The sequence below is a fragment of the Nestor notabilis genome, unplaced genomic scaffold (genome assembly GCF_000696875.1).
Source record: "Nestor notabilis isolate BGI_N333 unplaced genomic scaffold, ASM69687v1 scaffold1959, whole genome shotgun sequence".
NCBI classification, from domain to species: domain Eukaryota; kingdom Metazoa; phylum Chordata; class Aves; order Psittaciformes; family Psittacidae; genus Nestor; species Nestor notabilis.
This window is the reverse complement of record NW_009942143.1, coordinates 24,512-49,522: the sequence shown is the minus strand read 5'-3', so window position 1 is coordinate 49,522 and position 25,011 is coordinate 24,512. Positions and strand designations below refer to the sequence as shown.

The window sequence follows — 25,011 nt, the reverse complement described above, 5'->3', positions numbered from 1 at the left end:
GGGAAATAGGGTCTATGGCTACTCTCTTGCCATTTTTGAGGAGCAACCTGGCAGGTGAATTTCTTCTCCAGTCTGATAGCAGAGACCAGGCTTCCTTTTGCCCCTTCTGGGACTTTACGTAAAGGAAGGCTCAGTGGAAACACTGAGCCACCGGCTCAGGCACAAAGCCTGATTTTGTGCATGTTAGCCCCAGCAGTTTAGTTTCAGAGCCATCAGACCAGCACTTGCACTATCACTGTGAAGACAAAAGAGCAAATAGTCTGGTACTCTGAATTTGCAGTGTACCCAGATAATGGTTTAATCAAACTGGCTGTGTGTGTGAATATGTGTGTGTGTGTATATATATATACACACATGTATGTTTTAAGGTTATTACCCCATTTACTATGTTAAAGGGCCAAAAAACAAAGTCATACCAATCATATTCCTTCTTAGAAAGTTACTTTTAGAGGAATACTCTAGTAATCTACATATAAACAAGTTGAAGTGTTATGACAGAATATATTTTTTATACAGCCTTCAAAATTTAATAGTTTTCTGATTTAAGTTTGTATTTATTCTCTCTATATGTACACATAAAAATAATGTTTCTTGCCACTCTACCTCATGAGCACTTGTAAACAGTGAGGTTATCCTTCCTATGTGCTGGCATCCGCTTCGTTATCTGGCAACAAGACAAAACAGATAACCAGCAGAGCATTTTCATCATGCTGTCACTTCATTGTGTTTCCTACTTTGTTTTTCTGTTTGCTATGCTCTTGTACTCTGAGACAGAAATGAAATTGTGCTAAGATCAGGGAAAAGTGTCCAGCCCAAGTGCCTGGGCTGTACCCATGATAGGCTTGCTTGCAGAGGGCCCACACACTTGGCAAATGTGGCAAGTGATGAGTATAAGCCAAAGATAGAATCATAGAGTGATTTGGTTTGGAAGGGACCTTAAAGCTCATCTACTTCCAACTCCCTTGCCATGGGCAGATATACCTCCCACTAGACCAGGTTGCTCAAAGCTGCATCCAGCCTGGCTTTGAACTCTTCCAGAGATGGGGCATCCACAACTTCTCTGAAGTTCAGGCTTTGAATGTACTGCACCAGTGCTTGAGATCTGTGCTCAGAGTCAAATCAGAAGATCCCCTGCTTTGAAACTGAATATTTTCTATTTTTTGTGTAGCACTGCAGGGAAAAGAAGGATCCTTTTAGACCTTGTCCTGGAGAACAACCTACAGTGTCAGGAATTAATCTCCAAAATGCCACCTAAAACTTGAAGAGGTTTAGATTCAACTAATCAATTCTGGACAATCTCTGCAATAGTCAATTATTTTGCTTCTCCCTCTCTCCCCCCTCCATGCTATGTCAAATAAATATTGCTGCCCAGAGCTATTAGGGGAATGAATAGAGCCAATGGATCAAAAAACAAATTTTGTATTCCAATGTGATTTCTGTTTTGACTTAGATCTTCCACCACCTTCAACAAGAGAGAGACCTCCTGGGTGTAAAACAGTGTTTGTTGGAGGATTACCAGAAAACGCAACAGAGGAAATTATTCAGGAAGTCTTTGAGCAGTGTGGAGATATAACAGCAATTCGGAAAAGCAAGAAGAATTTTTGTCACATTCGTTTTGCAGAGGAGTTCATGGTTGATAAAGCCATTTACCTTTCTGGTACTTCACATTCTTTAATGGATTTTCCTTGCTTCTTATTTGTATGTTATGATGCTAATGTTTGCTTATTTTCTTAGCTTTTATCTCAGCAAGTCTTTCTTGAGCTCAGTGGCTGTAGCTTGGAGTGGCAAGGGGCAATTCTGTATTTCTCTATGTCTGCCAAGACTTGCGTGTGGTTTTGTATGTTGCTTACCCAGAAGCAATTTCCTGCCATCCCACAACAATGCAGCAGATCCTGACGTTTACTACAGAACAATCATATTTTCGATTTACACAGATTTATATAGTTTTGCTCACAGGTTGTGGAAATAGGAGGGCAGTAGGCCAGGAACGCTGCTGTTTTCCAGTGCCAATTTCTGTGATAGGCTGGCAATTTCACTGGCATATTTTTATAGATTTGGAGTGCAGTCTGAATAAAGTCTGCCTGTGTGCATGCATGTATTCCCCTACTGCATGGGTTAGATTCTGAGCCCCATGTTTAGGCTACATCTGTTGCCTCCCAGGATGATGAGTGCCACAGAAACTCAGTCATAAAAAAACCCCAAACAAACAAACAAACAAAAAACACCACAAAAAAACCACCAACCTCTAACTCACAAGGAAAAAATAAGTAAAGAAAGAAGATTGGCTTCCTAACTGAGCCCTTCTTCACCTTTCTGAGGTGGATCCCATCCCCTGTACATGTTTGTCTCCACAGGCTGGTTCATCTTTCTGGATCCTGGGAAGACCTGCAAATGTTGTTCTGTCCCACAAGTGTAGTGTAACACTTTCACCCCACATGCAAGGTATTCTTAAATAAGCAAGGGCCAGGAACTGCTCCTTGGCCAAGAAAAAGACTCGCTTACAGCCACCCACCCTGTGTAGGGTGACCTTGAAGGGACACACTGGAACCATCCAAAATGGAGTTTGGGAGGCAGTTGATGCTTAGAAAATCCTTATTCGAGCTTCCACCCTGACCATCTTCTGTCTAGCAGTAAGGACGTAACCTCAATGTCTTGTAAGTGTACATAGGAAGCTCACACAGCTAGAAACAAGTGGCCTCTCAAATCACTATCAACCAACTACATTTTAAGATGAAAGAAAGAAAGAAAAGAAAACATCTGAACTTTGGAAATACAGGAAAAACTGAACTCCTTTGTTTCACAAAAGCTTTTGCGTTTGGGTTTGTGGGGCTTTTTTTCCTAACTTGGCTGCTTGCTCTAAATATCTCTTTGAAGAACTGCAGAAAATTGTGAGTTTTATGAGGTTTATATAGAGAGTTCTTCGAGATATTGCTGTATTTTCAGATTTCTCCTAGATCTTCATTCTACTCTGTTTATTTCTTCCTTTTTTTTTTAAATTTTCACTTCATTTCTTCTTCCCTCCTCATTCTCTCTTCCCAGTTCCTATCCTTCCTGTTTATTTGTTTATTCACATTACTTTCATAACGCTGTAGTTCACTGGGACAGATTACAGGAATTGCAGTAATAAGAAGCAGGAGCACATTTCCCGGCTTCCAACTTCTGTTTAACGGGCCCCATCTCCAGATGAGATGAAGAGGCACAGATTAAGTAGGACCAGATTGAGTAGGATCTGGTATTACTGTAGTGATAAACAAAACAGTGGCAAAAAACAGAGCAAGGAAAAGCTCAGAAACCTACAGGCTGCCACTCTAAGCCAGAGCCATTGTCCCTCTAGCTCAGTTTCCTGCTTCTTGGCAGTTGACTTTGCTTCACTCCAAGTCAAGTTTTATTTTACTTTTATATGCCTTAAATCCTGGAGGACCAGATTTGATGATTAGAGGTAGGAAATTCCCTGTGCTGCCATCTGTCGTCCTTCATAACACACTAGAGTTTGCATTCAGAATAAGGGAAATGAGCAGAAATGGAGGTGGCAGATTCCCTTTCTTGTCCTTCCTCATCCTGAATTTTCTGCCAATTAATTTCCAAGTTCTTGATCCATCCTTCCTTCTTCCATTTCCTTTCATCACAGTTGCACTGCTCTCTATGGCTCCTCTTACCGTCTGCTCTGCAGCTTCCCTCCCCATCTGCCTTTTCCTCCACACCTTCTCTTTATTCTAAAGTGTTGTACTTAGTGTCTCTGACCAGTGGAGCTGACAGCGAAGAGGAAGAAAAGCAGGGGCACACTGCAGCCAAGTTTCACATCTTTTTACCACCAGCGCTGAACTCTGCAGATGAAACTGACTGTCCCCCACCACTGCAGAGCAGGGAGGTCTGGCCCTAGGCAGGGCCATGTTTTATTTGTGCTGAAATACAGGGTGGGTTTAGTCAGTCTTTGTACCATTCTCAGACATAATGTATTCTGAAGTGATGGGGATAAAGCATATTGTTAAAGCATTCTCTTTTCCCTGTAAAAGACAAGAGATGTACAAACAGCATTTGTGGTTAATACAGTATGTATGTTATATTAAGGGAAAGTCCTGCCTTTGATATCTGTAATATAATGATAATTTTGTCTATCTAATCAGTTTTATCTGTCTACCCCATCTAATCTCATCAAACTTTGTATTTATCCTGTGCTTATCATCAGAATAGTGCAAGTGATTTACAAAATTCACCAGGAGACTGGGACATGGGTAGAAGACTATGATAAAAACTTTGATTTGAGGAAGGGCAGATTTCATTTAGCCCTGAAAGTTAAATTTTGATCTCCTGAGGAAAAGACTTTCTAAAATTGACATACCAGCCCATGAGAAGGCTCTTTGTCCAAACTGTATGTATTTTACTCTTGTGGCTGACAATTCAGTAGCTCCTGGAAATATTGATGGCCCTGGACTTGAAAATAGGGGACAAACAAGTGTCTTGAGACAGACCTGTTTATACCCCAAAAGCCTGTGTATGCATTTTTCTTGTGCTGGTATTTTCCCCTCTGGGTTTCCACGTAGTACCATGTACTTGTTTTATTTTGTTCTCACTGATCGTCATCAACACTCTGATCTAGATCCCCAGTTAGAGAGCAGGTATTGACCAGTCCCCAATCTAGCAACACTCAAAGGTAAGTCAAGCCACAGAGTTTTGACTAGACCTGTGATATGGAAATACTGTGTTTGATTTTTTTTCTTGTTGCTGCTCCTTTAAAGTGAGGATCTTGGCAAGTTCCCAAAGTCTTTTCCTCTGCCATTGTGTACAAAACTGAAATTAAAAATGACAAGCCAGGCACACAGTTGACGCTAGCTGCAGTCCTGAGCAAAGAGACGGGGAAAAGGGTCTGTGAGGGCAGTTCATTGCCCACGCATGAAGGGGAGGCAATGACAGGTGGTTCTCTCATACATTTAGATACCCTCAAACATCAATAAGGAGACATGGTATTGGAAAAGAGCAAGCCTCCCAGCTGCCCCACAGCTCAAAATTGCCAACCCAGATGGATGCCTGAGGATCTCATATAGAAAATACTACCTGCCAGTTGTGCACCCCTTGCTACACAGCATCTTGCTGGCTGTCAGCCCATCAAGGAGTCTGTTCTTTACTAGCCAGGCCTTTCGTCCTATATTTTTACTAAGGGAAAGATGCCAAGCCCTGAGCAACCTGATCTGACTTCGAAGTAGACCCTGCTGAGGGGTCTCTGAGAGGGAGATCGGACTGAGTGATGACCAAGGTCCCTTCTGACCCAAGTTATTATGTGTTTGTGTGCTGGTGGAAACTACCTGGTTGGCTGACCACCTTCAGCCTTAAGAGTTAAACAAGCAGTCAGATTTTTTCAGTATGATTCATGGGCAATTTCAAGAATCTGTTAATTCTGAGGCACTTAAAAGGTTAGCTAAATTTGTCCAGTGCTACACAGGGTAATGGGTTTAGAACTCCAGTTTACACTCTTTAGTGGTAGGTTTCTTTCCATTATTCCCATTTACTTCAAAGATGAGGGCCAATTTGATAAAATTCAACTTTGCTGGTACACACATAACCTGTAGATGCACAGTCCATTTCATTAGATCTTTATTCAGATTAAGCGGAGCTTTGAGGTCCACAAAAGTCTTGCATCCTGCAGTGTTCCTTGCTGTGTCTATACCAGTGTGCTCCTGCCAGCAGAGGCAAAAGAGCTGGGGAGAGGAAGAGAGATTGTGTCTTCCTGGAAAGTTCAGCCCAGCTGGAAGATCTAATTGTAGGTTCACGAGACCTGGCACCTTGGCAGTGTCCTTTCACTTTGCTGATAATACTGTTTTGGCACAGAGCAATCACTGTTTGAGGAATGCGGCTGGCGAGTCAAACTGTCAGGGAGGAGGTAACATTTGTCACCCTCCAACAACTGTTATCAGGGTAGCTGTACTACTGACCCCTTTTGGCTGACCGCTTTGTGCCTACACCTCTGTGGATAAAACTACATAATTACCCCTTATTAGTTTAGGGCCCAGCTTTGAAAGGTCACCCACACTCTTCTTCTATTATGTCTCACTAAATGTGGTGTATCTGCAACTCTTCCTTTCAACACCTTGTGACTAGAGCTAAGTATATGACCACAAACAGACTTCTGAGGGGAAAATCAGTGTTTACTCCTCCAGGCAAAAGAAAACAGAGCAAAATAAAGGGGGCTTTAAAATAACAAACAATATTTGCCCCTATTGCAGTATTCATTCTGCTTCATCCCAAGCTTATGAACTTTGGAGACCAGATTTCGTAGGTGCCATGGAAGTTTTTGATGCCTTCTGGCTTTGAAGGACCTCTGAAACCCTTAGGTCGAGATTTTCATCTGGATTTGGGCTCACTGCTGAAAAATGAAAGTCATAGCTCTTCCATACTAACAGGCTACTTAGATGAACTCCACAAGATGTTTGAAAGGAAGATGTCAAATCAGAAGGCACCTACATTGTATTTTTTTTGAAGGATCACTACGTATATAAATATTCAATGTCTGAAGTTATTGTCTCCTATGTGCTGTAGTACAGACAGTCTCTTGTATTCATACAGCAGGATGTTTTTCCAGCAGTAAAATAAACAGAGTATGCCTAGATATGCATCTTTTTACAAAGATGCTCCTAATCTACTACACAAGTCTTAGCTTTGCTGTTCCTGGAGAGAGTTCAAAACTGAGTTTTAACTGTGGTAGTTAGGTGCTGAAGCTCTTCAGACCACAGGGAAACCAAAAGACTGAAAGGTTGGTTCCCTTGGATTGCTGTTCAGAAGCAGATAACACTGTTTTTCCTGCCACTTTGAGCAGGAGTTTCCTGTCCCTGGAGTTATTACGCAGTGGTTGTAGTAGTGTGTTTCTGAAGAGCCTCTTACATGCCAGCTCAGCACAGAATTCATCTCTGCAGCATCCCATGATTTGAGAAGTCTCTGCTGGGCTGCTCTGCTTCTGAGACTACTGCAGTGTGTTGGCTTTGAGAAATTAGAGTTAGCCTTGTGCAGAGTGATTAATTTTACCTATATCTGAAGGGTCTGTTTGCAGTTTTCTACATAGTGTTTTCTCAGACTTTCTCTAAATTGGCATTTTAAAAGTTAGAGAAACTGAGAGTATCTTTCAGCCTTGGGAATAAAACTTGAAAAAAGATAGCCGTCCAGCATATGTTCTTCCACATTATGGTCACGAAAAGCTCCTTCTATGGCTTTGGCATGATTTGTTTGTCCTCTGTTAAAAGTCAAAGGCTTTAGTTCAGAGCAGGGCCCTGTTATACTGCTGGCCTTCACAGTCTGCTAGTTTTGGCATATGATACATTGACCAAATTACTGATATGTAGAACATCACTAAAGATAAGGCACAACAGGTTTCATTATTTGTTCTGAAAGGGGCCTTGCAAATGTCAAATGAATTAGTCAGCAATTTAGAAGTAGCTTTAAGAATGGTAAACTCAGTTCATTTGTAGGTGGTTTATATTTGGTACCAGATTGTTTCCCTCTTCATGGTACAGGAATTTATGTAGCACAATTTTCTCATTCATCTGTAGTCATGATTTTTATAAAATTCAGCCTCTCCCCATACTTCCAATCCCTTTGGCAGGCTGGAGAAAAGTACTAAACTGCATCTGATCTCAATAAGATCAAGGTAAGAAGGACTCTACATTCAGACCAAACCAGCTCCTTGTTTAGTAGTTGGTTTTTGTTTACCTGGCCTTTGCACTTATAAAGATTGGGAGTATCAAGTAGAAAAATTACATATGTTTCTAAACAAAAGTATAGAGTCTGTAACTTTGGGTCAACTCAGCTCATCTTCTGTGTTGACAGGTGATGCAGAAAATTGTGAGGAAAAAGGAGTGGATGAATGTTCATCTTCCAGTGAAAACACAGTTATCGATAGATCCTGTGTAGACATGTGGAATCTGTTAATGTATATTTTTACTTAGCTGCACTTGAGGGGCAAAAAAAAAAGCAAAGAAGTCCTGAAACAGTTAGTTCTGCTTGTTGATTTCAGGTTACCGCATGAGATTAGGATCTAGCACAGACAAAAAGGATTCAGGTCGCCTTCATGTTGATTTTGCTCAGGCAAGAGATGACTTTTATGAATGGGAATGCAAACAAAGAATGCTGGCCAGAGAAGAACGCCACAGACGCAAAATGGAAGAAGACAGACTGCGCCCTCCTTCACCTCCGGCAATAATGCATTATTCCGAACACGAAGCTGCTTTGCTGGCTGAAAAATTGAAAGGTAAGCAGCATTTGATACTTTTCCATGTATTATTCCTTAAGAGCAGGAGCCACCCAGAAGTCAGAGCAGGGGAGCTGATTTCTCTCCAATGTATTTCATTACTTGCCCTGTTAGCTTTCTCCCATTCTTCTGCCATTTCGATGCCAACAGTAATGATACTCACCCACCTGCTAGAAATGTATAATGTTTATCCATCTATCTGTGCTTTAACAGCTATAACACAACCTTCAGAATACTACAGGAGGGGTTTTTCTGTTCCGTTGTTCTCATCATATACCTTGGCCATGCTCTTGTAATAAGATAGCTTGTTACAAACATCTTTCATATTAAAGGCCTCATTCTTAAAATGTCTTTGTTCCTTGACTGATATGTTACTACATCACATGCACATGGCTGTGCCAATTTCTGGCATTTAAATTGCCCTCATGAGCTGCATTTTGATGTGCCCCTCAGAGGCAGCCGTTACAACTTATCTCTGACACACACCATCCATTCTTTCACTCCCTCTTTAGGGTTGGAATTTCTTGTGCAAGATACCGTCTTGTTTTGGTATGTGTTTGCTTGCTTATTTGTTTTTTTTTTCTAGGTACACTTAGCAAGTTAATATTTCCAACAGTGCAGCTTGAGGATTCCTGACTTTTAATAGTTAGCATAGAAAGTAAGAAACAAAAAATAAAACATTATTCATGGTTAAGAAATTAAAGATCAAGCAAACAACTCCTTATACCCCTTAGAGTTTTGTTTGTTTTCATTAAGTGTTTAGCAATTGTGTTTGGCATGCTTTTCCCATGTGCTGGCCAAGCACATTACTTTACTGTGTGCCAGGTCACAAGAAACTGTGATTCTTGCCACTGTTTCAGAATTATCCAGATTAGAGTTAGGCTATCTAGCTGTCAACACACTGGCCTCTGTTCTAACTATGAAAGATGTTTGGGAAGCTGAAGAAGGGCAGCACAAAGTGTTGCATCCTTGGAGCATGGAGCAAAGATGCACCCTACTGTCTCTGAGTACTGTATTGATCGCTGTTAGTTGTCACTGTTACCTCGGTCTGTTATTAGTTTGTATGATAAATATTGTCACCACATACACCACTAAATAATTCATTAAATAACTGGGATATTGGTAAAATAACTGAGATGGGTTGATAGAGCAGAAGAAAAAGGAAAGAGACCCAAATATAAGAATTTTTAATTCTTACATAACTTCCAGTCCAGCTCCTCTAGACATTATACAATACAATAGAGAGTATTAGATCCATCTGTTCCCTGAATCTGTTTTCAGTTGAATATATTAGGAGTCAGTCTTTTATAGGGAAGTTTTCCTTTATGTAGTAAGGCCTAGAAGTTTCCTGAACTAAGCCAGAAAATGGAAGAAGTCTGGACAACTTCATCCATATGGCTAGCCGTTGCTTGTGGCAACTGAATGTGGGGATTTGCAAGATATTTAAGATGTCCATATTTAGAAAGGTTATTCTTTTCATTCTGGGAGGTTTCTATGCTTAATTTAAACTTATTCCAAGAATTTAGATCTTAGGTTGTCCTGAGGGACGTTTAACCAGAGCTTGGTGTATAGATGCAAGTTTAATATAGAAACTTTTTTTGCGCAGTATAGACCACCACCACGTACATGACTATTTCTCTGGGAATAAAGATAAACTTTCAGAAATATGCAGAATTAAATATAACAAATTAAGAAACCAAAATGGTAAGTTTATTTTAATTGGTTAAAAAATAATTAAAATGCAGCAAAAAATGATATTGCAATTTTAAAAACTTCACTAATTAGCAATTGCCTGTAGCAAGATTAATGGCACCAGCCCTGGATCTGTACAGACTGTTGGGCATGGAGAATGCAAAGAAGCCCCCTCTCTTCTCACCAATCATGAGTTGTCTCCTGTACTAGGTAAGGTAGAAAGCAGAGGAGGGGTTCAGTCATTGTACCAGTCTGCTTTACTTTTCCGCTGGCATTATGGCCAGTATCTATAAAGCAGTGAGGCAGAACATTATGGCCTCCCTTGGGCAACATGAGTTCACCACATAAGCCCTTTGTGACATCCTAAAAACAGAAGTAAAGCAACAGTAAAGAAACTTCTTTAATTCTGGCAAAGGGTAGTTCATGTCATTATACATTCACAATTCAAATGTGGACTTCAGTGAAGCTGAAGTCCATATACAAAAGATAGGTATTGGTACACACAAACAGGATGTATAAAACTTGGGGTCAAAATCTCAGGTCTCTGGATATCACCAGATTTGCATTGCTGCAAAAGCCTGGTAGATTCATCCTAAAGAAAAGAGGGATCAATATATAACTGCTTTTGGCAGGATTTACCTTAAAAGATTGGGTTTTGAGCTTTGCAGTTGTTTTCTTAAGGAAAGTTATGACCTCTCCACGGTACCCACTTCAAAAGGCTCCTGAGCTCTGTTGCCAGCTCATGAGACAGAGCTGCAGGTGCCCAGTGTGCAGGTTTCAGCTCCTGCAGAGCCTCCAGAAGTTCGCTGAGCAACACTAGCTGAAAAGCAAGCCAAAATAGCTAAACATCTGTCATCCCAAGACACTGCTTTGCAATCACAAATGTAGACAACTTGGTCTGAATCCAAGCAACTTTTGTTGTCAAAATAACCTTGGAAATTCCTGACAGCAAGGAAATCTGACGGTGAGCAGAGATGAACTAGGCTCATCAGCCCATCCCCTGTTGTGGTTTAGATGTTTATTGAGTCTGTAGCAGAGGTGACAATATCTTTTTTCACCTTCTGTAAACTGCAGCATAAGACTAAAAGAAATCATTGAGTCTGTGTACCAGACTTGGCTAGAAACTCTCACCCCAGTGTTCTCAGCATATTCCTATTCCTCTCGTGCTAAATTCACCTGGTACAACAGTAACTGGCATAGAGGAGAGGGGGTGGAAGAGTATAGAGGATCTTTAGTGCCAGTTGGAAACAAAAGTTCATTATAAAATATCAGCCAGGTAGTCTCTACTGGCATGGTGTTTCATGTGAAAAAAGAACTGGTTTCTGAAAATGCACTGCCTGGTGACTGGGGCTGGGAACTCACTGCATATGAGGCCTTGCATACCTAAAAAAGCGTGAAGGTTTATGATTTGGTCTTGGTTCCCTGCTCTCTGTGGACTATCCCAAATCCCTTCATACCTACAGAGAACTTGGTTTGAACACCTGATTTATGAAGGAATAAGGGAAACCCATCAAACTGTGGACCAGTGCAATTTTTCACCACTTTCCATTTTAGAGGATGGTAGACAGTGCTGGTTTATGGGTATTTTCCTTTTCCTTTTCTCTTCCCTTTGCCTTTGCCTTTGCCTTTGCCTGTTTTTCTCCATTAAGGTCCAACAAATAAAATCCTTCGTAACTTTTTCCTTGTTGGCAGTGTGGATGTTTTTCCTGCACCTTTCATGTTGTTAGCCAAGAGCGTATTCACTTTTCTCTAAGTGCCTGTGCTGGCTTTCCTCTCCCTAACCACCCATTGTGCTTTGTTATTGCCACCTTTCACTATGTGACAGTGGCATATTGCCACTATCATGGGTGTAGGTCTCATGAATTTGAGCCCATACTCCAAAAATGTAGGCCTACACTATTAACTCTCATTGATTAAACATATTTTGAGCTGCTCAACATAGATTATTTACTAGTGATGTTCTCTAGCAAGAAGGTGATGTTCTATCAAGAAGGTGATAATTCATTAAAGAGGAAATTTCCTGCAATGAAAAGATGACTTGTCACAAAATACTTGATTTAAATTTGTTTCATGCACTGCCATGAGAGATTTCCATTCTTCATGAGTCCAGCACATAGAAGGCAGAAGGGACCTGAGCCTGGGTTATCAGAATGAAATGAGCCCTGACATTCAAACTAGATAGGTAACATGGGAAAGAACGTGAGCTCCTTTTCATACCAGGGCTATGCAGGTCAGTTTTAGGTTTGTACCACACATTTTAGGTTTGCACCACACATTTTAGGTTTGCAAGCTGGCTGGGAAAACGAAACTATGATTTAATTTTGCACAAGTTATTTTGGTTTGGATTTTTGGTTTGGTTTGGGTTGGGTTTTTTTTTTTTACTTTCCAAACCACTAAAGCAGATTTGAAAGGAGAAAGTAAAATAAAGAATAGGCCCCGTTTGTTTAAAATGGTAAAACGTCACATTTTCAAAAGGTGGTTTTCAAATCCACGTTTTGATCCAAATATTCCAAAATGTGTCATGCCATTGCAAATAGTTTCATCAAACCATTATCTGATTGGCATGGAACAAGATAGCAGCTAAGCATAACTTAGGTTAATGAAACTTAGGGCCTCTTTCTGACAACTCCTGTCTTTGGTAAAAATCTGTATTTCTTTGAGGAAATATCTTAATAAATTCATGGATGTGAATTCTGGGAAACCAAGGTCTTTTACAGTGAAGTGTAAATGTGAACTGCCTCCTTAAATAGCCTTTGAGAATAGACCCTAAGTTCTTGTTCTGACAAAACCAGCAGAATATTGTGTCTTCTGCTATTACATTACAAAAATGCAACCTTGTTGTCTTCTGGTTCGTTGCAGCATTTTGCTTGGTGTGTGTCTTTGAGATTTTAATTCTGCAGCATTAAATCAGATGTGTTATTACTGCACAGTGAGATGTGTTAGTAGGTATTTAGAATCAAATTTGCATACTCTGACATCTGTTTTCCTGGGTGCTTTATAAACGGTTGAGTAATGTGGTGCCCAGAACATCACACAACTGGAGATAGTCTGAACCTTTTATCCTTAAGTGGAACGCTGCTCTGTCAGGTGCATTGAAACAAAACATTTTAATCTGCGTGTTTATGACATTTGTGTTTCAAAGCAGAATTTCAAACATTACGGTTTTCCTAATTCAAGCATATCTGTACCTAATAGTATCATCTTCAGAAATCACGTCTTGCAAATAAGCTCCTTTAAAATGCTACATCTGTCTTATTTGCTTCAGGTAGCTAAATAGTTTCACCATCTAACAAAGACGTCTCATTATATTAGAATATCTGTTTTTTAAATATTTTGAGCAAAGGAGACATAAATATCTGCAAGTTATGTACAATACCCTGGAATTTATCTCCTTTTTAAATACAGTGTTTCTTTATGAGCACAGGGAAGTTATTCATGTGGCTTTCCATTTTAAAAAATATAATTCAAAAAATTGAGAGGCTGCTTCTTTGCCAGGCACTGTATTATCCCCTGAAGAGAGAACAGATTGGAAATTTAAATAAATAGATGGCAGTTACAGTGGAATGAACTAACTGGGGATGCATCTTGTGCAAGATTCAGGTAACATCAAGCCTGACAATCTCAACCCTTGCACATCATTTGAAATATAAACAACATTTAATTGCTTGGGAAATAGGATATTTCGCTGAGAAGAAAACCATGCTGTTTTCATTATCACCCAGAACTTGAGACCCAGACTTGTGGAGCGCTGCAGAAGCTTTGCGGTTATCCAGAGAGGCAAGTCTCACACAGAAAGGATTGAATTCAGGGTAGGGCTACGTCAGAAGGGGATGCAAAGCTGAGATTCTCTGAACAAATCCAATGAATGCCAGGTTTAATTGCTGCTGAAAGACTCCAGACCCTTTTTTTAACACAGTCTTTTTTTATTAGTAGTATATGAGGACAGAGCCCTACAACAGACATGTTTCGACGCTTTAGCGTCAAATCTGTTCACTCACCCTTCCCGTTTTTAGATCATCATTTTCTCCTTCCTTCTTCCATATGCTGCTGACATCTGCTGTGACACAATACAGCTGGCTCCAAAAGCCTTGCACAGGGACTGGGAGCAGGCACAGTGCGAGGGCACTGCAGGAGAGTGTAAGGTGGGTTCAGCTATCAGCAGCCTGGTAACCCAATTCCCTGGGCACCTCACTCCCAAAGCCTGCAAGAAGTGCATTCACGGTTAAGTGCATTACTAAGTGTCCTCCCTCAGCTACTGTGTATTGTATCAATGCAAATTTTAAGGGTTTAATATAAACCCACTTGATTAAATGTACCATACTGCAAAATGATTCAAGTTAATTAGTATGAACTGGGAAATTGCAGCTCACCAATCTGAAAGTTTGTGGTGTGATTTTGAGAAATAGGGAGGAAACTCAATACTGCCGTAATTACTTTTTATTGGAAATAATGGCATCAGCAGGATAAGATAATGGATTTCTGTGTCTCACATGAAACACCCACCTCTGTAAGGTGGGTGTTTCATGTGATTTAATTTGGAAGAAAGAGTTTGATGATACAGGGGGAAGAAAGCACCTTTTAAGATATCTTTTAGTGAAGGCATATGCATATTTTTCTCAAATCTAGTTTCAGCTAGTCATTTATTACATAACTGGAAAAGTTTCTTGGTTATAGCATACAGTTAAGGCTATTTAAGAAATAGTAAGGTGGATATTAATCACTCTTTAAAAGAACCCTTTGGCAGTAAGAATTTATATTCCTTGATTCTCACTTATTATGCAGTGCCATTGGGTTAAAAATGTTATTAATCCCAAAAGTACCAGACTGATATGTGTGTTGCATGGCACAATTATATAAGTTATTTGAGCAGGGAAAAAAGAAGGTGAGGGTAGTAGGCTGAAGAGTTGTTTCTAGGTCAGTGGCAGGCACTCTGTGCAGGAGAAGCTCTTAAGCCAAGAGAAAAATAGGTTGTCATTGTGGCATCGAAAGTGGTGTGTGCTGGGAAGCAAATTGTTCCTGATGCACAGGGGAGCTGCGCTGAGCCTGCTGATGAGAGAGGTTAGTAAACCTTTTCCCTGACCTGCTTCACCCTTAGCAGTCATCTGCTGTGGGTTATTATTTTTTTGTGTTGAATTCAGCCTTTGCAGTTCATAAATCTTAGTTACAGACTAGTAAATTATCAAATCAGAGGTCAGCTTAACAGTAACCTTGGCCATACATTTGGCTGCGGTTCTGTGGAGTTTGCATCTCAAACTGGCTTCTACCACTTTCCTATAATAGCTGAACTGGTCTCAGTTTGAAAAACTGGAACTGCAGTGTGATCAGCGAGCAGCTTGAGGCAGCCTTGAAGGCAGTGTAGCCATGAGCAAAGGGGTAGTTCTGAGCAGCTGGGGTTGACGCAGGGGACACAGCATCTTCCTATGGCACAGCTACAGCTGACAGAGGACAGGCTGTCAATCAGAGGCAAACAGATGAGTCATATCCCACGGCTTATCCCCTGTTACACACCCTGCAGCACTGTCATTCTCAGTTCTCACAAGGATACCTTTGAGGGGTGTTTGTTGACTGGATTTCTACTGGTCAGGTCAGAGCTTAGCATAAAGACACACCAGCCCCTTCCCACCTTCTAGGAGGGACAGAGAAAAATGATATCATTAATGGAAGCCAAAACATATGCAACCAGCATAGGACCTTTCTAGGTGTAGTCATTAGGATAAAGAGCACTAGCTCTCTCTTTCCAGCATCCCCTTGCACGCCTAGGAGATTGTATTAGGGGAGCAAGATTAGGGGCAAGAGATAGAGTATGTGCTGGCTCTGGACAACACCATGGCCTGTAGGACAACATAGAAGGATTGCTGTGATTTGTTGATTCAAACAACACTATAAGTCTCAAGTGTTGTATGAATCATCTCAGATACTTTTCAAACATTTGAGAAAGCCCAGAGTTGGGAAGATACTAACAAGGCTAAAAGCAACTGTAGCCCAGTGCTTGATCTTGTCCTATCTAGAGGTCCAGGATACAATGTCACTCTCAAAATACAGAAATATAAAGTTAGCTATATTTTCAATATATCTATAAATGTAAAAATGACAGTAATGAGTGTTTCAGTGCCTAGCTTTACGGTGATGGATTAGTCTATTTCCTTTCTAATGGCTAAGACCTTAGACACCATTATCCAAGTTGTGAAAGCACCTTATGGAGGTGCCTACACTGAGAGATAAATAGTCGCAATATTTCAGATTACTCTGAGCTGAATTCTGCCCTGTGTTACAGCAAGGAAACTCCATAAACTGAAAGTAAAAACTCCGTTTTCAACACTTTTTCCCAGTACACCGTTTTGTAGCAGTTCTTGTCATAGCTTCTTCTATTAAAAAGTTCATTCCACTTGGAGTTGCTTAAAGTTGGTCAAATTATAAGCAGAAAACTGCAAAACATTTGTCAACAATTATTGGGTTTTGTTTTTTTTTTTTTTTTTTAAAATGTAGAAATATCCCTGTTGACAATTTGCCAGGCAGTTCAGGGGTGCATTTTCTTTCTTTTATATTTCATTTCATCTAAGTTGGAAGCTAGAATTTAAGCACCAAATATCTTTAGCTGATATAAGAGAAATTTGAAATATCTTATCTCTAAGAGCTGTGCTTGAGTCTAGCAGCACCCAGAAATCTGTCGACAAACACCTAGCAAGCCATCCTCAATAGATGGGTAATATTAAAACAATATAGCATGCATCACAGCTTGCAGTAAAACTGAAAATCCAACACAAGTACACAAATGCTGGGTAGGTGGCTGTATCTGGTGTACTTGTGTAACAGTTGGGATTACTCTGACTAAATGTAGATGTCTGTATCAGAGATGTCTATATATGAACAGGTCACCCCAGACTCCCTTTACAGCCATTTGAAGCAGGCACTTCTGGGGCACAGTTCACCTCACCCTCTAATACACAGCTAGAAGAGGACTGGTGAAGCCTGTCCAACAAGTGTCCATCTCTTCCAATTGAATGTGCCAGGAACCTGGGGTTACTAAATCAGATGTTGACATGAAGGAGATGAATCCTGCCTTATTTGCTTAAAACATGCTGTAACTTGAAGGAGAAAAAAGCTTTAGGTGTGAGAAATAATTTGTCATGTGCTCATTTTAAAAGAACAATTACATATGGGAGCATGTTTTATATAAACAAATTTATTTTAAGGGTATGTTTTTAAACACTGTATATTTATGTGCATCCTACTGCAAGGAAATAATTTTGAACAGAATTAGGAGTTTTGTTTTATTTTTTTAATGAATGGCTGCAATCATAAGGTAGTTCATGCTCTGCTTAAATTAGATTCCATTGCTGCATTTCTTCTTCTATTTATCTACTAAATAAAAAATAAATGAACAATCTGGTATAAAAATCTGATTTTCTAAATGAACCTCTCATTGCTCAGAAAGAGTCACTGCAATCTGGATGAAGAAAATCAGTTCACGGTGAGTTACCTTATGCCAGTCACTGAGTAGTCAACTCAAGAATATAGAAGTTAAAAATGAAGGTAAAAGAAGGAAATTTTAAAATTGTAGAGAAAAGATTTTATAAACTAATGTGCCCCTGTTGTGCATGTATTACCCTCTAGCATTCTTTAATGCATCTTCTAATTATGTAGTCAATGAAGATACTGATGTTTACCAATGAAAGGATTTATTTTTTCCTGCTAGTACAGAGCCATGAATTAACTATAACAGGCCCACAGACCTCTGCAGCTCCCTGGAAGTATAGTGTGTTGAACACATGGGCATGACAGCATGGGTCGAATCTATGTGGCAGAAGGAAGGCGTGTTTATGAACATCCCTTACGTATACCAACTTTGCCTGATAAAAGCAAATGGGTGTTTTAATATAGCAAAACAACACACAGATATTTACTGGGGAGAGATTAAAGAAATGAAAAAGGAGAATGTTTTTGTGCAATTGGTTTTCCTCATGCACCTCCGTGAAACATTTTTGCTCAGTGCTGCACACAGTTTTTTCACAGGTCACAGTGTACCTCTTCGGAGTGCTTCTGTGCATCATTTCTCCCAACTTTGCTGTTCATGTCTTGACCTAGATTGAATGGAATAATTGACTCTAAATGGTACTTCAGTGTTGGGTGATAAATTATATGTGATGATCTACAATGATGTCTACAAGGAAAAAAGAGGAACATTCATCTGTAGTTACTCTCTACTCGCGATCAAGCACATCCTTGGTGTTAGCAGGCTGGTGCCATCCACAGAGTGACCTGACTGTACAGAATGTTGGAAATTGCATGATAACATTGCCAGAAGCCATTGCAGGTTATTCTTACTGACTACTGTAATTATAATAAACATTATGTTGCAGGGATGAGTTCTTGGCTGTACTGGATCCATGACATTCAGCTCCCATGCATTTCAGCAGGCTGAAGATTTTGCTCAAGCCTTTTGGAGACCTTAATCCTAGTGTTTTCTTGCAATGAAGAGGCTTTGCACAAGTCTCGTTTACATTTGGCTTTTCTGAGGCCCATATTCTGCCAACCTCACTCATCAGACCCACTTAATACGTATCTGCCACATATGTATCCAGAAAAGCTTGGAAGTGGAGTCCAATCCAAGGGGACAATATGGAAGAAAATATGCCCTTCTGACTCCCTCTCCTCAGAGACAATTATTTAATGAATTATGGTGATGAATCACATGTTAATATAACGTCACAACAGATATATTGTTGTTCAAGGAAGGATGATATGATGTTCTTATTTTGCAGTTCTTTCCAGAGGTCTTAGGCAAACATGCCTCTCCAGCTGTGGAGAGCAAAGCCTATTGCTGTAGCTGAAAGCATGTTTCACTTATTAAGATGCTAAAGATTAGGCAATGTAAAATGTATGCTTCACAGGCTGTGGGCACAGAGCATGTCGCTAGTTCTCTCTGTGCCATAGGCTTCTTGCCTTTTAGGAAAGTGATTACTGACTCAGAATAGAAGCCCAAAACATCACTTAAGAATTAGTATTTCATTGTTCTTTGTATGTGGAAAGCAGAGTCTTACAAACTGTGTCCCACATTTCCATACCCTGTAACACAGTTGGTTGGGTTTAGTATTTTCCAAGTTTCATTTTAAATGTCTTCTGGTTATAACTATACTACTTCTTCCCACCGTAACTGCTAGCTTCTCCTATAGAGAGGCATACCTACCATCTAAAATATGTATAAAAAAATCTAACCAAGAAGGACTAGGTGAGATGTTTAAAATGATTTATTGGGAAATGGAAATTTTATAGAATAAAATCCTGGGGTAAAAATAAGACCAAATTGCACAAAAATGGTTCCACAGGAAGACACTCTGTTGTAATAATATTTTCTTGCAGTTCAGCCTGAATGGGGCTTAAAAAGAAGTGTGTCCTCTTAATCCTGATGAAGGCAGAAGTGTAATAGATGCTGTGCTAAGAGTCTTCTGAGGAAGCTGAGAGCACTGTCAGAGGAAAGAAGATTATTTGGGGAGGGAGAGCACAAAATCTAGCCACCAGTTTTGCCAATCTTTCTGCAGAGAAGTACAACTTCAGTTACCTGTAACCATAAAGCTGTAATCCAGGTGTTTGCCTGGATTCGGCTGGAATCCTTTAAAAAAAATATGTAAAACAAAATACAGAAAAATCATATGAAACAAATACAGACACATCATCTGTTCAAAGCAGTTTCTTGTAATTAATCAGTGCTTTGAGGAGGAGTTGTTCAGCCTTGTCATTGTTCATTAATTAAAAATGTGATGTTAGTGAAATCTGTTGACAAAAGTACAGCTGAGCTCAAGCTCCAAGACTGAGCTTTTGGATGAGCAGATTAACGTGGACACATTTCCTTCCTTCAGTGGGGTCCAGTAACATAGGGGTCTCCTCCCTCCCACCATAAGGTCATTCCATATCACTGAATGGCTTACGGGAGACATTGTGAAAGCAAAAAGTCAGGCCACAGGAAAAGGGGGAGGGAGTGCTTTTTGTTGTGAGAAAGCTATTAAAATAAGCAGGAGACAAGTCTTGAAGGAAGATTTATGCAGCTTCATGTGCAGTATGGGCTTCTTACATCTGATAGAACAAAGTCCCAAAAGTTGCCGAAAATGATATACTGCAGGCAGGATTTATGGTGATTTTAATGTGACACAGAGCAGAAAATGTGTTCTTGGCAGGATATTTATGCCTGCAGTTTAAAACCTGTGCTCTGATTGTTCTAGATGATAGCAAGTTTTCAGAGGCCATCACAGTGCTGCTTACCTGGATTGAGCGAGGTGAGGTGAATCGTCGCTCTGCAAACCAGTTTTATTCGATGGTGCAGTCAGCCAACAGCCATGTTCGCCGGCTCATGAATGAAAAGGCTGCTCATGAGCAAGAAATGGAGCAAGCCAAGGAGAGTTTCAAAAATGCCTTAACAGGGATCCTCACTCAATGTAAGTAACTCCTTTTTGTCCACTGTTGTTGTAGTGATAGTGGTGGTGGTGGTAGTAGTTTTTTTATTATTTTGTTTGTTTGGGGGTAAGTAGTTGCAATGCAGTCATATTCTACTTCATATCCTATTCCATACTCTATGGCAATTTGGAGGAACAAGGACCATTCCTAAGAGCTTATTTCTCAAGGTGAGCAAAGTTTCAGTAGTTTTTTCATTAATAGACAAAGACATGCTCTGTGCATAATGTCTACTGTTGCGTAGACATAACGCTTCAGGAACGGACCAGACTGAAGCCTCCCTGCTCTGAGCAATCATGACTATGTGGAGAGAAGTGATACGTAGCCTGTGTGTTGCAGCTAGTTTAATAGGCCACTTACAGAATAGAGGACAATTAGCTTATATTTTTAGTCTGGGTTTAGGTAAAAGGAAGAAAGATTCAGCAACTTTTAAGGCCATATTCACAGTGTACAGGCCACCCCCACAGTAGAAGAATACGCTGTACTGCTGCTGGCGTCAGGACTGCTTGGCTGATATAATGCCAATATTAATTTGGCATATAAACTGCCTTAAATATTTAGTGCTGGCAGCTATTTTCTTAATACAGAAATATAATCAACGGAGTTACCTTAATGAGGTTCCTTCAAAAAACAATAATTGGGATACTTATCTAGAAGTGTTCTTCAAATGGAAGGAAAGAGAAGAGAGGAGAGGAGAGGAAAAAAGAGAGAGGAGAAAAAAGAAAATATGAAAAGACAGGAGAAAAAAATAAAGACAAGAACAACCAATTTCATTGTTGCTGGTTTTTAATATGTCTACTCATGGCTGCTCAAGCAAGAGGCTTTATAGTACTCAGAAGGGTGGAGCCTGAAGTCAGCTCTCATAGGCAAGTTAAAAGCAAAAACCAAGACAATTCTCCAGATGGAGGGCAATGCACTTGTTACACTGTAATTTCTGAATCACACTCCTAATCTTTACGTTAAGAAGTAAGCCCTAAATGCTTTTATGCAATATTTTTCTGGTCCCTTAGTGGTAATCCTTCAGAAGTTAGCGCTGAAAGCATAAATTTGGATGGGCTTGCCTTGGTTAGGAGGTCAGCCCCTGGAAGCTTCCTGCATATCTGATGGAGAGCTTAGCATCCCAGAAGACCAGTTCACCACAGTGCACTAATTAAATGTCCTTCTGTTTAGAGCTTAGATACATGAATTTATGAAGAAAGATTTTGGGCCAAAGGTATTTTATTTCTGAGGACATATGTTCAGTGGGTAAATTTTAAAGACCAGCTAAGTCCCTTTGTGATTTGCTAGTCAATGCCGTCTTCCATCTCAGCATCTAAAAGGCAGTGTGAGGAGCAGAGACGCAGGCACCACGCATGGCCATGCTGTTCAGTTCACACCAGGGCCTCTGTAGTTCTGTGTGCAGCAGCCAGCCCTAGTGCTCAGAAATGCCTTCTTCAGCTGCATTAAAAAAAAATCCCCCACTGTCAGCAGGCAGAACTTTAGTTAAATCAGTCTAAATTAGCCCATTTGTCACCAACTGTTGTAGAACATCTGTCACTTGGAAATAGAGATCCCTGTAGTTTCAGGTGGAAACTTGCAGTTTTGGCTATCTGGTTTGTTCCAACGATGTGCTGAATGATGAACTTACGAAAACAGAAATAAGTCTGGTTTCAGTACATGAGTTTCGCAGAGCCACAGTCACAGCTATGCCTGAAAGAAGAGAGTTTCTGACAGATCTGGCCTAGGAGGACAAGGTCAGCAAAAAAATAGGATCAGGGAAGGGTGTTACACTCTGTAGATTTTATAAGAACAAATTTTATGAGCTTTCCAGATGCTCTACGTTGGTTATTTTATAGACATCATAAACATTGGCCATTCTTAGCATTAGTGTGTCTTATTGAAATGCTCTGCAAACTTGCTACAAACAGATGGATAATGTTTCTGCTTAACATGTGTATATGCTTAAGATTGCTAAACATGGAGACTGTGAAATGAGCTTCCCTTTCTCAAGAATTTTCCTGTATTTGAATTGATCTGAGGTTTTCATGCATCCTTTTCCATTGTTTACCCACAGCCTTGTCTAATCTGTTATATGTCACTTGCTTTATGAAGAAGAATTTGAAAATATTAAATGTCAAAAATAGGTGTGTGTGATCTATTAAATTCTGCAGAGTGGCAAAAATAACACTTCTGCTGTTCCGCAGTAAAGATCCAAAAGTCTAGTGTAATGCTGCAGCTGTGTGGCCATTTGACATAAATATTAAAGTACCTCTAAAATACCACGTGGCATTTGTCTGTCATGAACTAGGTCAGATGTCCAATTCTGAGCTGACCATTCTGGGCTTTGTTTGCAGTAGTCAGCAGAGAAAAATAAGCATCTCCAGGGGATGAGTCATCAGACCGACCTCATGGTGCTCTTCCAGTGGGATGAATCATCCCTTGGAGATGCCTTTATTTCTCTGCTGCCCATAGAGGATTCGCAGGGGGCCTAGCTCAGAACCAGATGTCCAACTTTTTACATGCCTTACTCAGAGCAGATTAAGCGCACTTAGTGTGTGTAGTCTTGATACAGAAGGATGTAGTGTCAGGGAAAAACTTGGAGGTAGATAAAAATGCCAGCACTGTAGCAGTGAATGTTATGGGGAGTAAAGAAGAAATACATTAATAAAATGGGCTTCAAGTGCACTCACCTGGAACACACACACGTCAATGTGGGTCTCAGTATAAAATGCTTTCTTATTAATGAGGATTAGTGTGGCCAGGACATTTAATCTTATGGCCCAACTACTAAAGAAGTACAGGTATTGAAATCCCTGCTACACATTTCTTCCTGGAGGTATTTAGAAGATTACCAAGAGGATTACCCCTAAAAATTTGGGTCAAGTGTTCAGCATGTGAATTAATTACCTGACCAGAATACTTGTGCCAGGATAATCTGTGAAATAAAGCGTATTACTGCTGTCAGACCACCAATTTACAGCCCCTGATTTAAGTTCTACAGGGAGTCTTAGCATTGTTATGATGCTTCTTTGGTTATTTAAGGGATAAAGAGAGAAAAATGTCCACTTCCTTCTTTTTTATTAAATCGCTTATTTTTTCAAGATTTGAATCTGATTGTTTTCTAGGGGTTTTGATGGTTCCGTCTTTGTGGTTTGATTTCTAAATTCTTCTACTTTGCTTCCATTCCACAGTTACGTTTGACACTGCTCCCTGACTTTCCATGCATCTCTCTTTCATTTCCTCCGAAAACCCACCTTTTCAGCCTAAGGCTTATAAGTGTTAGATCCTCACGTTTAAGAAAAATGGAAGCCCTAGAGACATCTGCATTGGGCTGGTTTTTTAGGCTACACCAAAGCTGCAATTCTCTCATCTGACTTTCTCCTCCATTCACTGTAAACTTCGTATGCCTTTTATTGAGATTTCAGACTATTTAGTGCAGTCTCCCTTGACAACATTTTCAGAAGTACCTATAGATGAGTGAAGATGCCAAATCACATATTCAGAAGTTAATTTGATATCTCAAGAGTCAGACATACAAGGGGGTAGAAGTGTCCCATTGTGCAAGTAGATAGATACACAGTGTAATGAACAGAAGTGCCCTATGGCTGGGTAGTGGGCAGTTTATGACACTCACGTATTTGGTCATTTTTGTCAATTTTACTAATGGATGCCTCTTTAAAGGACTTAGGCATTAGGTCCCCATCAGGGTCTATGAACCAGTCTCTCTCATGCTTGTGGTGAAAAATGGGAGGGTGTGTTTTTACCATGGAGCCCCCCAGCCAGGTTACCTCCTTGTCACATGGTGGCCTTTGCTTTCATTGTCTCCTTGAACTTCTGGGAAGTTCAGTGCGTAGTGATGAGGATGATCTTTTGGAAAAATATGTTTAAATACCCTGAATGCCAGTGAAGGAGCTGAATTTAAGCCTTCTTTCAAGAGCGTTCTAAATGGTGAGGTCCAGTGTTCTGAAAGGTGGTATTGACCTTCCTTAGGGTGTTTGACAGACAGCTTTTAGGCAGCTGATCCAGCATGATGCCAGCCAGAGGGAGATGTCTCTCCAGGAGATTAGGTGCTTTTGTCTCCCTGCCTCCTGTAACACTGCACTGGACAGCGAGAACAGCTGTATCTATGGCACAACCCCATCTAGGGAATGTGCCTAGCAGCTAGTAATGGCAGTGGCAATCTAGTGTAGCAATCCCCAGCACTCAGTATTCAGGGCCAGTATACACCAGTAGTCCATCCTGATATTCCCAGAAGACCTCGTGGGCAAGCTATATACTGACAACTTGTTTTTTCACTTCAGCAACTAAATGTCATGCCGTCATAAGAAACAGTAAAAGCAAAGCTGTTATGAAGTTTAACACAATTTATAAGTGACAGGATGCAATCTTCAGTAGTACTGCTGCAGTATTCGTAATTTGTAAAATACATGTTTCCATTAACTAAAAAGAAAACGTTGGGATCTTTTTCTTGGTGCAGTTGTAACTGTGGTCAGGGACCCAAACCTTGTAGTTTTTAGCCACTTGCAACATTTTAAAATACAGAGATTCATATCTGTGGATAAAAATGGCATTATTAATTCTTTCAAAGCGGGAAAGAGACAGCATCTGAGAGGAGACAGCATCTGAGTGAGTCCCTATTTTGCCTGGACAATAGACTGATT

At 40.2% G+C, this 25,011-nt stretch overlaps 1 protein-coding gene across 1 annotated transcript in view; it reads left to right on the top strand.

The window, feature by feature from the left end:
• Positions 1 to 25,011, top strand: part of LOC104410937 (ecto-NOX disulfide-thiol exchanger 1) — a gene marked incomplete at its 3' end in the record, with an annotated part of 87,383 nt that overhangs the window by 48,792 nt on the left and 13,580 nt on the right. Inside the window, exons 5-7 of the mRNA XM_010021240.1 lie at positions 1,451 to 1,657; positions 8,000 to 8,233; positions 20,143 to 20,355. Coding sequence (XP_010019542.1) covers positions 1,451 to 1,657; positions 8,000 to 8,233; positions 20,143 to 20,355 — 654 coding nt within the window. The remainder of the gene's footprint in view (positions 1 to 1,450; positions 1,658 to 7,999; positions 8,234 to 20,142; positions 20,356 to 25,011) is intronic.